Genomic DNA, 12,131 nt, shown 5'->3' with positions numbered 1-12,131 from the left:
CCAGTATATAAAATATATATATATATATATATATATATATATATATATATATATATATATATATATATATATATATATATAAGTATAAATGTATATCTATATATCGGCTATTTCTTCAGTCTTTTACAATGGCATTCCTTTGACTTGTATGTAGGCTATTTGCTTTTCTTTGCTTCCTGTATTGAGTGATGTTGTCCGTGGAGGTTGCTCTATGTGTGTGTGGAGAGGTGTGCTCTATTTGACATCATAAGATAAGAGACGTAAGATCATTTGGTCTAGCGATAGAGGTCAATCAAGTTATGTTTTTTATTCACTGAGTATCTCCCATGAAAGGGTTACACAATACAATGAATGACACAATGGCAAAGTATGTGTTTGGACTGGAAAAAAGTTATTTTCTGAATATCATGTGCTGCCTGCTGGTCCCTCTGACACCTAAACCATCACTGTACCTTTAATGTTACTGATACGGAGACAAAGAATACTGCAGAGTTATACATCTCTTCATAGGCGAGAGAAACAGAGCAGAGCAATAATAAAACGTTTAAAATATAAAACTCTTTATGTCTATAATTATGTAAACAGAGTTCATCGTGGACTTCAACTGAAATCACTGTTTTATGCTTTCTAAGAATGACACCCTGAGTATTGACAATTCACTGGAAGAAAAAACAAACAATTAAAAAAGGTACAAAATGCAACTTCATGTTGCAGGCAGTGTGGTGACACAGTTCCTCCAGATCAGCCATGTGGCAACCTTTTACATTCATTCATTTACATTTCATTTCATTTCATTTCTTCTTTCTATAAAATCACAACCATTTGGTGTTCATGACACAGAGCTAATCTCATCGCAGTTTCCTGGTTTCGCATATGTTTGAGCTTGTTAAGGAAAACTGTATCCAATATTTCTGGCCATTTCATGAAGCTCCATTCGATTTAATAAAACTTGAGTTGGAGTCAGACTCAGTTTTAGGTGTAAATGTTCGACCAGGTTCCCGCTCACTGTGCCGCGGCCGCCCCTCCGGCCGGTGGGGGTTTCTGCGGGTCCTCCGCCTCCTCTGCGATGGTGCGGTAGTGCTGCGGCTGGTTCTGAGCCAGCGGGGAGTCCGTCTGTGTGAACAGCACCGAGCGGCTCTTCAGGGGCAGCCTCAGCAGGAACCTCCGAGACGTCACCAGGTCGCCGTAGCCCTGCGCGTGGGAGAAGGCGTAGCCCGAGCGACGGGTGCTGATCCGCCTGGTGGGGGGGCGGCGGGGCGCCGGCGCCGGCAGCGCCTCCTTTCGCACCTTATGTCTCACCTAGAGGAGGGACAGAGGGACCAGTCTTTACTGCAGACTTCTTAATATGGGCACATTTGCAAACGTGACCTCGGGAGACTGTGGGTGTTCTTCTTCTCCATGATAGTTAAATGACCTTATTATTGGCATATATCACATTCCATCACCCAGAGATTGAGGCAGAACAGATTCCCGTGTCACGTGTCGTCTCACCTTGTCGTTGGCGGTGGGCTGAAGCTGAATGAGGACGAAGCGGAAAGCCACCACCGGCAGAATGCAGAGGAGGGACGTCAGGAAGACGGTGAGCCAGACGTTGGGCTGGTTCAGAGAGTTTCTCGCTGTGCCTGGAATCATCAGACCAGCAGCAACAATCACACAGTAAAAGCCTTGATTACCAGATCATATTGTATATGGCTTGTAGGTGTTTTTTTAGCGCTTTGAAGACGTGGGCAGCACCAAGCTGCCTCTACGAATGAGCTGAATGTACTCACCAATGAAGGGGAAAGAGGAGGTGAAGATGAGGAACATGCCGTTGCTGTACATGGTTAATGTGACGGCGAAGTAAGCGGCCAGGCTGCCCCACACAAAGAACTGGTTCACTGCCGTCCAGTAAGCGGTGTCCAGACACAGCTGCAGCGATGCAAAAGCACTCTCTATTTTAAATTCAGCCGCACATATTCACTCATTCATAAGGGCGGGTGCTGTGAATAAAATCCTCCACAGTACAAGTCACTTTGCTGCAAGCAAAAATGGCAATTTGACAAATACACTGAAATGAGCACATCCGGGCTAATCCGGTCATTGATGCAGAAATGGTGGCACCTCCGCGTGCCGTGCTGCTCCTCGGTGTTCCTCACCTGCACGCTCATCACGACCAGCAGACAGGTCTGCGCCAGCAGAGCGAAGGACTGGTAGTCGGCGATGTCTTTGCCGTCGTCTCGGACCGTGTCGTGCATGGCGGCCCACGGGATGAAGAAGAGGATGAGGGAGCTGTAGCAGCTGTGCATGGTGCAGCGCACGAAGGCCTTCTTGCTGAAGTACAGGTTGAGCTGGCCCGGAGCGTAGAGCTGAGGGTACTGGAAGCTCCAGCGGTCATTCACGTCCTGCAGACGCAGAGGAGAGGAGACAGAAGAGGATGCAGGTGGGGTGTGAAGTACTGAGACATGATATGATGTTAATCAGAAGAACATGTTGAGTTTGAGTCTGTGAGCTATCTCAAAGTAATTGAATATTAACTTCCCCCCTTTGTGCATATACCTGGTCAAAGATGCTCATGCCGAGGACAGGAAGTGCGGTGTAAACCAGGTTGTACAATGTGATGAACCACTCGTCATACACAGTCTGTGAACACGAAAAACAAAGAGGACATTAAACATGGAAATACAGCATTAACAACATTGTATCTGTTGACGTTGAACATTTGTTAAATATGGGGAACTGTTTGTATTGTGTGGTTCAGGTGTCCGTACAGGTCTCTCCAGTTTCATTTGAGCTTATAGAGCATATCGGTTGAGTTGTTCCCATATACTTTATATGTATATGTTATATATACTCCTATTGGTTTGCGGATTGCCGTTTGAAGTCTCGACTTCGGTATTTTGACCGTCACCATCTTGTTTTTTTTGCAACCAGAAGTCACATGAGAGGTTTGGAGCTTATCTGTGTCTGTTAAACCAACAGAATGATCTGTCTCTGTATTCAGAAAGAGGACAGGAAGTGGGCGTGGTTTATTCTGGAAGTCACCTGGATATTATTATATTATTTTCTAACCTTATATTCATTCACAATGCAACTTTTGTGCTAATAAAGCATCAGATTTATTTAATATTGGCATGTTATTACATATAAAATATATTTACATTTCTTTAACATGCATTATTCTGAGAGTGAATCGTGGGCCTCACTTGATCACACATTTTTTTCACTCTGCAAGTAACTCATGAACATGATGTGACATCATACCAAAACATGTCCCTCACCTGAGCAGAGAAGCCGCAGAAGAAGGCGTACCAGAAATGCACGAAGGTGAAGGTGAAGTTCTTGTAGAAGAAATATTGCAGGAACTTGCACATGCGCAGGTAGGACCAGCGACCGTGCACCAGCAGGAGGCGCTGAAGGTAACGGAACTGGGCGAAGGAGTAGTCGCTGGAGAGAACCGCCTGCATGCCCTCCTGACCGCTGATACCCACACCGATATGAGCAGCTGGAGGCCGGACAGGAAGCGGAAAAACACAGTTCTGACTATCGACCAAGTGTTTTGCTTTTACTGCACATACGTCTGTCTGATTCTGGTAATAGTGCGCTGAGATGAATGAGCTCACCCTTGATCATGCTGACGTCGTTGGCCCCGTCGCCAATGGCCAGAGTGACGGCCTGCTTGTATTTCTTGACCAGCTTAACCACCTGGGCCTTCTGCAGAGGGGTGACCCTGCAGCAAATCACAGTCTGACACATGCACGCTGTCCTCAGCAGCTCCAGCTGCAGGTCCGCATCCAGTGCGAAGGCCTGAGGACCAAAGGGAAGACGGGATGAGAGGGCCGCGACGAGGTCATGAGTCAACACAACCCCACTTCAAAAAAGCCTTCTTACCAGACTGTGCCCGTTTATAACGAGGCCATAATCTCCGTCCACCTTCTCGTCCTCCACTCTCTCCGTCTTCTGAAGCCAGAACAGGCCGGCTCGAGCCTTGATCACAGACGGCTCCTCCGCTGAGTCTGGACACATTATCCTCCGAGCATTCCTGACAACAGGAGGGCAATATGTTGACGTTGGACAATGACCCACGAAATGAAACCATTGTCTCTTGAGAAAAGACATTTCTCTTTGTCATGTCTTTGGGGCCGACTCACCGTAGCTCCTCTTTGACTGCTTCAGCCGTGTTGGCCGCCACAACGAAAATCTCCTTCATCTCCTCTCTGAGCATGTTGCAGGAGTAGCCGATGTTCTCCGCCGTCTCTGTTTTTAAACCGTCCACAACAGTTACTGTGATGCAAATCATCGGGCAGACACGCCAAACATTCACACAGCGTGTTTATGGCTCCTGACACATGATCAGATCAACAGTGAGAGAATAGGAGACAATATTCCTCATTACTACTTTACCCGTCTTGAAATGTGTGATTAGAACAGGATCAGGAAATGTGTGACACTAACCCTGTTTATCACCAGTCAACACCCAGATCTTGATGTCAGCTTTAGCCAGTTGCTCGATGGTCTGTGGAACGCCGTCCTGCAGCTTGTCCTCCACAGCCGTCGCTCCCAACAGCTAAAACACACGGAGTACAGGACGGACGTGTCAAAAAGGATTTATTCTGTGTGTAAAAACCTTCTTTCTCTGGCAGAATTAAAACACAAATAACTACATTCATTGAAATGAAGCAATGCTGGTTTAATTTGCCGTTAAATCTGCATATGAGATATTATTGTTGGTCTGAGGCAGGTCTTCATTGGTTGCCATATATCTGTATTTAAACTTTTTGCTTAGCAAATCAAACTATGCAGCGACGTGTCGAGGCATTCAGCGGGTGGACTAACCTGCAGGTCTTTCTCTATCTCTTCATAAAGCTGATCCAGCCTCTCCTCTCGGTCCCCCATTGCGGTGCTGGCCTCGTGGTGGCGCAGTTTCCACTCATCCATGTAGCTCTCATCCAAGTCCTTGTAGGCCAGGACCAGCGTGCGAAGGCCGTCCCCTGCATACTCCTGTTCCAGTTGGACGAATCAAAAATTGAATTAAAAAAAACTCAAAATCGGTAAACACGGTGCGAAAAAAAAACCCCACGGCATCACTCACGTTGAGGTGTCCGGTGGTCACCTCCTTCAGCTTGTTGCAGGACGGGTGCAGTCTTTCATAGATGATGGTGTCGGCTCCTTTGCAGTAAAGAGTCAACTTGCCTTCGGGGCTACGCACTGGAACACATGTTGGAAGTTGTGAGGCGACACATAGACGTTCAGTTTAGGTTGACATGATGTGCCTTCTACTAACGAGTAAAAGACACATACATCTCAGTTATCGGATCGTCCTTGAATGCACCAATGGGGATTTGAAACCATGAAGGCAACAAATGACTTTGTATGGCGGCTTAAATAACTTAAGAAAATCCTCTTCAAAAAATCGATGGAGACTCAAACGTCCTATTTTGGCGACATGAAAGACATAGTTTGAATTACTGCTGTCTCTCACCTATGACCGACATCCTCTTGCGTACGTTGTTGAAGTCGAGGATGGCCAGGAGTTCGTAGACCACCTGTCGGCCCATCTCCACGGCCGTGATGGTCTCTGGCGTGCGCGAGCGGAACACGAAACCGAAGTTCCTCGCCGCGGTCACCAGAGCGCCCTCGTCGGGAGACTGAGCCTGATAGTTGAGCTTGCCTGCCAGGAGATGAAGACGAGAGAGAGGAGGGAAGAGAGAAGGTTCAGATGTGAAAATGTGTGTAGTGGGTTTTGCACTGCTGTCAGACACTGGGTCCTTTTTAACACTGCCATTCAAAATGGTTAACATGAGGAGGAAAAATAAAAGAAAGAGACGGAATCTGTATAATTCAGGGCTGAGCTCACACACATTCCATCACCAGAGACAGAACATACACGTTGTAATTCTTCTGTTTTAAAGCTCTGCATCCATGTAGCAACAAAGCGACGCTCACCCTCTTTCTCCTCGGCCATGACGGTGTGGCACAGAGCCAGCAGGCGGAAGAAGGCCTGAGCCTCCGGGTTCCCCTCTCTCACCGTCTCCACCAGACTGTGGTCGTGGAAGAAGAACTTTGGATCGGCCAGCTGGTTCCAGGAGAAGTCCACTTTCTCACTCTTCTGAGGGGTTCAAATAAGCAGACAAGAGAGACAAAAGAGTTGGAGTGGTACGCACAATTCACAAAAACACACAACGGTGTGTCAGTATTCTTCTCTCACCTCCGTTATTTCTACCCTTTGTCCAGAAAAGTCAAACAGCTCCCCTGAAGAACAGAGACATACACTCAATCAATCATTCAGCCCACGCCGGTGCAACTGAACTTTGTATGTGAGCCGAGCAGCTCACCGTAAGCTTTCCCATTGATGGAGCACTTGTTGAAAGTCATGATGTTCTGCGTCAGGGTGCCGGTCTTGTCGCTGAAGATGTATTTGATCTGGCCCAGCTCCTCGTTGAGCGTGGTGGTCCTCGCCTGAGCCGGGGTGTCGCTCTTGGGGTAATACATCTTCCTGTCCCAGTTGATGAAGAAGCTGTTCCCCAGACGGATGATCTCCACACTGCCATCGACACACATGGGGGGGGGGGGGTGAGACTACGACTCTTGAACTTACGTCGCGATAACTTTCGTCGCGATAACTTTCGTCGCGATAACTTTCGTCGCTTTTTTCCGATTTCGTCGTCGTTCTTCGCCGGAAACGCACCTGACGTAGAGAGAGATAGGCACCACCGTGTTGAGCACGATGACGTAGGACCAGAAGGAGAAGAAGGAGGAGAGGGCGGCGTTAACCCCTTGCTCACGGGGGAGGAACATTGTGAACACTGAGCCCTCCCTCACCTCCCAGATTCCATTGCCGATGGCCAGAACGGTGCACATAGACGCCAGGAAGCCGAAGATCTGATAAGAGTCAAGATATCACACATCTCAATGTACAAAAATATACATGCATATATGTATTTATGTGGCAGTGGGCACGGACATGAAACTCACACACAACACCAGGACATTCATCAGGTGATCAATGCTCGTCCGTTTCAATGTTGTCTTCCCACTGTTCTGCATCAGCTTGGTGTCGGGACCTGGAGACATTCCATCGCTTGTTATTATCCATACGCCGAAGGGGAAATCTTGATCTGTCATTAATACGCAGTGAAGTTTGTACTTCTAGTATTGTGATTTACTTTTTTTATTCACTTTCTCACATGTCGGCCTATACCGTTACAATGTAACGAACTATAACTTGTACTTTACTCAGCGGCTCCCTAACAAGTGCATGCCGGCCTGTTAAATGCAAGCTGCAGTGGAGATAGTTTAATTGAGTCGTTTTGAAATCAAATTCAGTAGCTGCTCTAAAAACATCACTTTTTGTTGCCCTGGAGTCGTTTAGGTTCAATATGTTTTCCTGCTCTCACTTCAACAGACTGTTGGTATTTAACTTAACTTACCAATACTATTCTACTTAACAATACTATTCTTACCAATACTATTCTTACCAATACTATTCTACTTACCAATACTATTCTACTTACCAATACTATTCTTACCAATACTATTCTTACCAATACTATTCTACTTACCAATACTATTCTACTTACCAATACTATTCTTCTTACCAATACTATTCTTCTTACCAATACTATTCTTACCAATACTATTCTACTTACCAATACTATTCTACTTACCAATACTATTCTTCTTACCAATACTATTCTTACCAATACTATTCTACTTACCAATACTATTCTTCTTACCAATACTATTCTTACCAACACTATTCTACTTACCAATACTATTCTACTTACCAATACTATTCTTACCAAGACTATTCTACTTACCAATTATATTCTTCTTACCAATACTATTCTTCTTACCAATACTATTCTTACCAATACTATTCTACTTACCAATACTATTCTACTTACCAATACTATTCTTCTTACCAATACTATTCTTACCAATACTATTCTACTTACCAATACTATTCTACTTACCAATACTATTCTTCTTACCAATACTATTCTTACCAATACTATTCTACTTACCAATACTATTCTACTTACCAATACTATTCTTCTTACCAATACTATTCTTCTTACCAATACTATTCTTACCAATACTATTCTACTTACCAATACTATTCTACTTACCAATACTATTCTTCTTACCAATACTATTCTTACCAATACTATTCTACTTACCAATACTATTCTTCTTACCAATACTATTCTTACCAACACTATTCTACTTACCAATACTATTCTTACCAATACTATTCTACTTACCAATACTATTCTACTTACCAATACTATTCTTCTTACCAATACTATTCTTACCAACACTATTCTACTTACCAATACTATTCTTACCAATACTATTCTACTTACCAATACTATTCTACTTACCAATACTGTTCTTCTTACCAATACCATTCTTACCAATACTATTCTACTTACCAATACTATGCTTACCAATACTATTCTACTTACCAATACTATTCTACTTACCAATACTATTCTACTTACCAATACTATTCTACTTACCAATACTTGCCATTATCTTTGCAAATGTTATTAATTCTTATTCAATGTCATATATACTGTCATGTCAATTCATGACGTTGTTATTGTTGCCCCCCCCCCCCCACACACACACACACAAACACACACACACACACACACACACTGGAACTGGTCGGTGTTGTGTAGCGCGAGCGCACTCTGCTGGGCCCCTGCAGACGTGAGTGGTGCGCCCCCAAGTTCATCTGTTCCACGTGCAGGTTTCTTTTTTTGGACCACATAATATTTCCGGTGGGATCAACAATTTACCTCCGAAGATGACCAGACCGAAGCACCACTCGGTGTTCCTCAGGGTGCATCCTCTGAGCAGCACCTTGTCATTGTCCAGAGAGTAGGTCTGTCCGTCCAGGGAGAGGGTTCCTCTGAACTTATCGAGACGGTTGTTGGGAGGCTCACACCGCACTTCACCTGCGAGAGAGATAGCGCGAGAGGGGGAGAGAGAGAGAGAGAGAGAAAGAGAGGCAAGGCAAGGCAAGGCAATTTTATTTGTATAGTACATTTCAACAACAAGGTAATTCAAAGTGCTTCACATAAAACCATTAAAAGCATCAAAACATAAGGCAAATGAAAAGAGAAATTTAAAAACAATTAAAGAAACAGTGTGGGAGAGAGAGAGAGAGATGAGAGCGAGGGAGAGAGAGAGAAAGGGGGAGAGAGAGAGAGAGAGAGAGGGGGGGAGAGAGTGGAGAGAGAGAGAGAGACATCAGCGACACAGCTAAGTTAACACTTCGATAGTGTGATGTATTCATGAGGAAAAGTAGTGATTTAGTTCTACTCTTCATTGTGTAATTGTTTGTCCCTCATTTTTTTACCACAGCTCTCACACAAAAAGGATGAATTTGAATGAAAATTAATACAGAGAAATCCCCCATATCTTGACCAAATATCCAGCATAAATACTGTTTCTTCACCCTTGAAGCCGGCCAGCGAGTCGGTGCTGTCCCCCATGTCTCCGGTTACAGTCAGGGCCTGCTTCACCTTCAGATTGGTTTCACTGGGGGAGACACGGAGAGCACGTGAGCAGGACCCGACTGAAGGGCGGGAAACCCAAGACACCATCGGCACGGCAGCCACGCATGCGCACTTACCCGTCCAACTCAGCCGTTTCCACGTAGACCAGGTTGAGAGGCTCACTGCTGGACAGCAACATGAGGTCGGCCTTAAAAACAAAAGCGTTGAAGACAGAGAAAGTAGGTCACAGATAAACTTTATTATCACTCGATAGAACGTTGTTATCACTGAAATCATCAAAGTGTAGGTGCTGTAAAGGAATCTTTGTCGTGGTGTCTTCATACTCACTGTGACAAACTGATTATTCTCCAGCTTGATTATGTCTCCGACCTGAACATTCATCCATTTTTCATTTCTCAGTCTGCCAGAAAAATGAAAACACACGACAAGATCACAACACTTACATACATGACCTTTTGAAGCTCAAAAAGCTGTATATTTGTACTTCCTATCATTTATTAGATGTATACAGTGTGGGATTCGCATGGCAAATGACTCACTCTCCATCGATGAGGACGTCCACCATGCGGTTATTCACCTGCTTGTCGCTTCTGTGCCGGTTCTACTCAAAAACAGTGAAAACATTTGCGGTTGAATTTGTACGTTTGAACTACTTTCCATCTCAACGTTTGAGCGGAATCCCCCCACGAGGCGCCAGGAGATCGATTCCTTCTTACTATGTCATCGCTGGCGTCTTTGACGGCCGTTATGGTCAGCACCAAGAACAGAGGGACGGCCGTGGTGAACCAGGACAGAGAGGAGATTTGCGGGATGAGCTGTCAACGGAACCCAACGCACACATTTAAAATGCTTTAATACCATTATCTGTATTATAATGCGTCTGCATTATATAATCCTCTTTTTACACGTGCATCAAATACTCTGGAAGCTAAATACCGTCAGGTCAAAACGTTAAAGTCCTACCCCCAATATTTTGCAAAGACATCGGTCTATCACGCCGCTATCAGTGAGCATACATACCCATAATCCCCCACTGCCTACATTTGTGATGCACAGTCCACGTTGACCCGAAACAAAGGCAGAGTGTCTACCTGGAGGACCATGAGGAAGAGGAAGTAGGCGTTGGCGAGCCTCCGGAACTGCTCGAAGAGGTTGAGCGGCAGGAAGGTGAAAAGGTTGTATTTGGAGGTCTTGATGGTGTTGTCCTGGAGGAAGAGGGAAGTGACAGATGAGAGGTGGCAAAGGCAGACGACCCTTTATCTGCCTCACGTCCATACTTACGGCATAGTGGTAAGACAGGTTGAAAGGTCTGTCGTTCGCTCGGAAGTGTCTCTCCTCCTCTGTGAGAACAAATAACGATGGGACAAATGGGTCTCTTTCATTGTTAAGGTGTGCACTTTGTCCACTGTGTAGCTACCAGAAGAACCTTTTAAGAACATTCAATGTGCAAGTTGTGAGCTCCAGATCTCACCTGGCTTTTCCTCTTTCCCGCACAACGGGCCAAAGTACGACGTCAGCGACTCCATCTTTAAGCTCAGCGTCTCCACATGTCACGCCTGGAGAAAGAGCATCACGTTCACTGATCACAGAGGGACGGGTAGCCAGCGAGGCCGAGAGACATTTCTTCTTAGCTGGACCGAAAAAAAGAGATTCAGCGACTGAAAGGGGGAACCGGTTTGTTTATTGGAGGTCTTGTTTGCGTACGATTACGGTTAAGACTCTAGTTCGCTCTTACAGCCGTAAAAAAAGGATGTTTCGATAAACGCTGGAAGGCACCATGAGGTCCAGGCGGGAAAACAAAAACCTGCATGAGGTGATATCGGGCGACATCCTTGAGACCTTCTTTTTATCTGCTCTGCAGAGCTGTAAATGCATGGAGGCACTCCCTTCTCAACCCTTTGTACCAGAGGGAAGTCTACGGCAGATAATCCACAACCACAAAGATCAAGATAGCCATGTGACCGTGAACGTTTGACTTGCTCACAATGGTCTTTGAATACGCAGCAGAAAATCGGTAGTTCTTGCTTGGTGTTTGTGCTTTTTTACACCTGCGGATAAGTAACAAAACGGAACAGGAAGAATGCAAAATGTCGACAGTGAACTCCATAACAATAAAACATGAAGAAGTAATCGGATACATGGCAACTTATTCCCCTGTATTCGTTTTCAACATAAGACGAATAGAGTTGGATGTCGTCCACATAAAACAGAAGATATTAAGTCGTCTCTCAGGTGCAGCAGATGTTTTGTCATCGTTATGCTGTGCTGCTTAGCAATGTCCTGACTCTATGTACGGCTCAGACCACTAAAGCCTGCTCCAAACCAAAGGGATTGGTCGGGCAAGTGTGACACGCTCGCATAACTAATGAAAACAAATAGGCTCTGACTTTGATTGAAAATGTGACTCACATTACAAAAGGGTTTGAAATGTGAGTCTCTTTTTCCCCCCTAAAGTGCTGTACAGCCACCATTTCTGCAATGTCTGCAAAACAAATGAAAAAGCAGCCACATACATACCTCAAACAAATAAAAAGTGACTTCCTGTGCACGGTCCTGCTCACACACACACACAGAGACACAGGAACACGGGCCCTCAATGGAAAACAATAGAGACAAACTTCA

General features: G+C 45.0%; 1 protein-coding gene across 1 annotated transcript; it reads right to left on the bottom strand.

Moving 5' to 3' along the window:
• Positions 1-1,002: 1,002 nt before the first annotated feature.
• Positions 1,003-11,035, bottom strand: LOC306792359 (putative phospholipid-transporting ATPase IM; the record flags this gene model as incomplete). Its single annotated transcript, XM_079289430.1, has 27 exons — positions 1,003-1,299; positions 1,492-1,622; positions 1,770-1,908; positions 2,136-2,381; positions 2,536-2,619; positions 3,258-3,481; positions 3,600-3,783; positions 3,868-4,018; positions 4,128-4,260; positions 4,432-4,543; positions 4,813-4,977; positions 5,069-5,184; positions 5,459-5,647; positions 5,923-6,085; positions 6,185-6,228; positions 6,312-6,520; positions 6,665-6,858; positions 6,952-7,040; positions 8,787-8,945; positions 9,449-9,531; positions 9,626-9,696; positions 9,837-9,909; positions 10,049-10,110; positions 10,226-10,324; positions 10,601-10,714; positions 10,791-10,849; positions 10,981-11,035. The coding sequence occupies 27 exons, from the start codon at positions 11,033-11,035 to the stop codon at positions 1,003-1,005; spliced, it is 3,645 nt and encodes a 1,214-aa protein (XP_079145556.1).
• Positions 11,036-12,131: the final 1,096 nt, after the last annotated feature.

This window comes from Melanostigma gelatinosum (assembly GCF_949748355.1).
Source record: "Melanostigma gelatinosum genome assembly, chromosome: 18".
NCBI classification, from domain to species: Eukaryota; Metazoa; Chordata; class Actinopteri; order Perciformes; family Zoarcidae; genus Melanostigma; species Melanostigma gelatinosum.
Note: the sequence above shows the minus strand (reverse complement) of the source record. Positions and strands in the feature narration are given on the sequence as shown.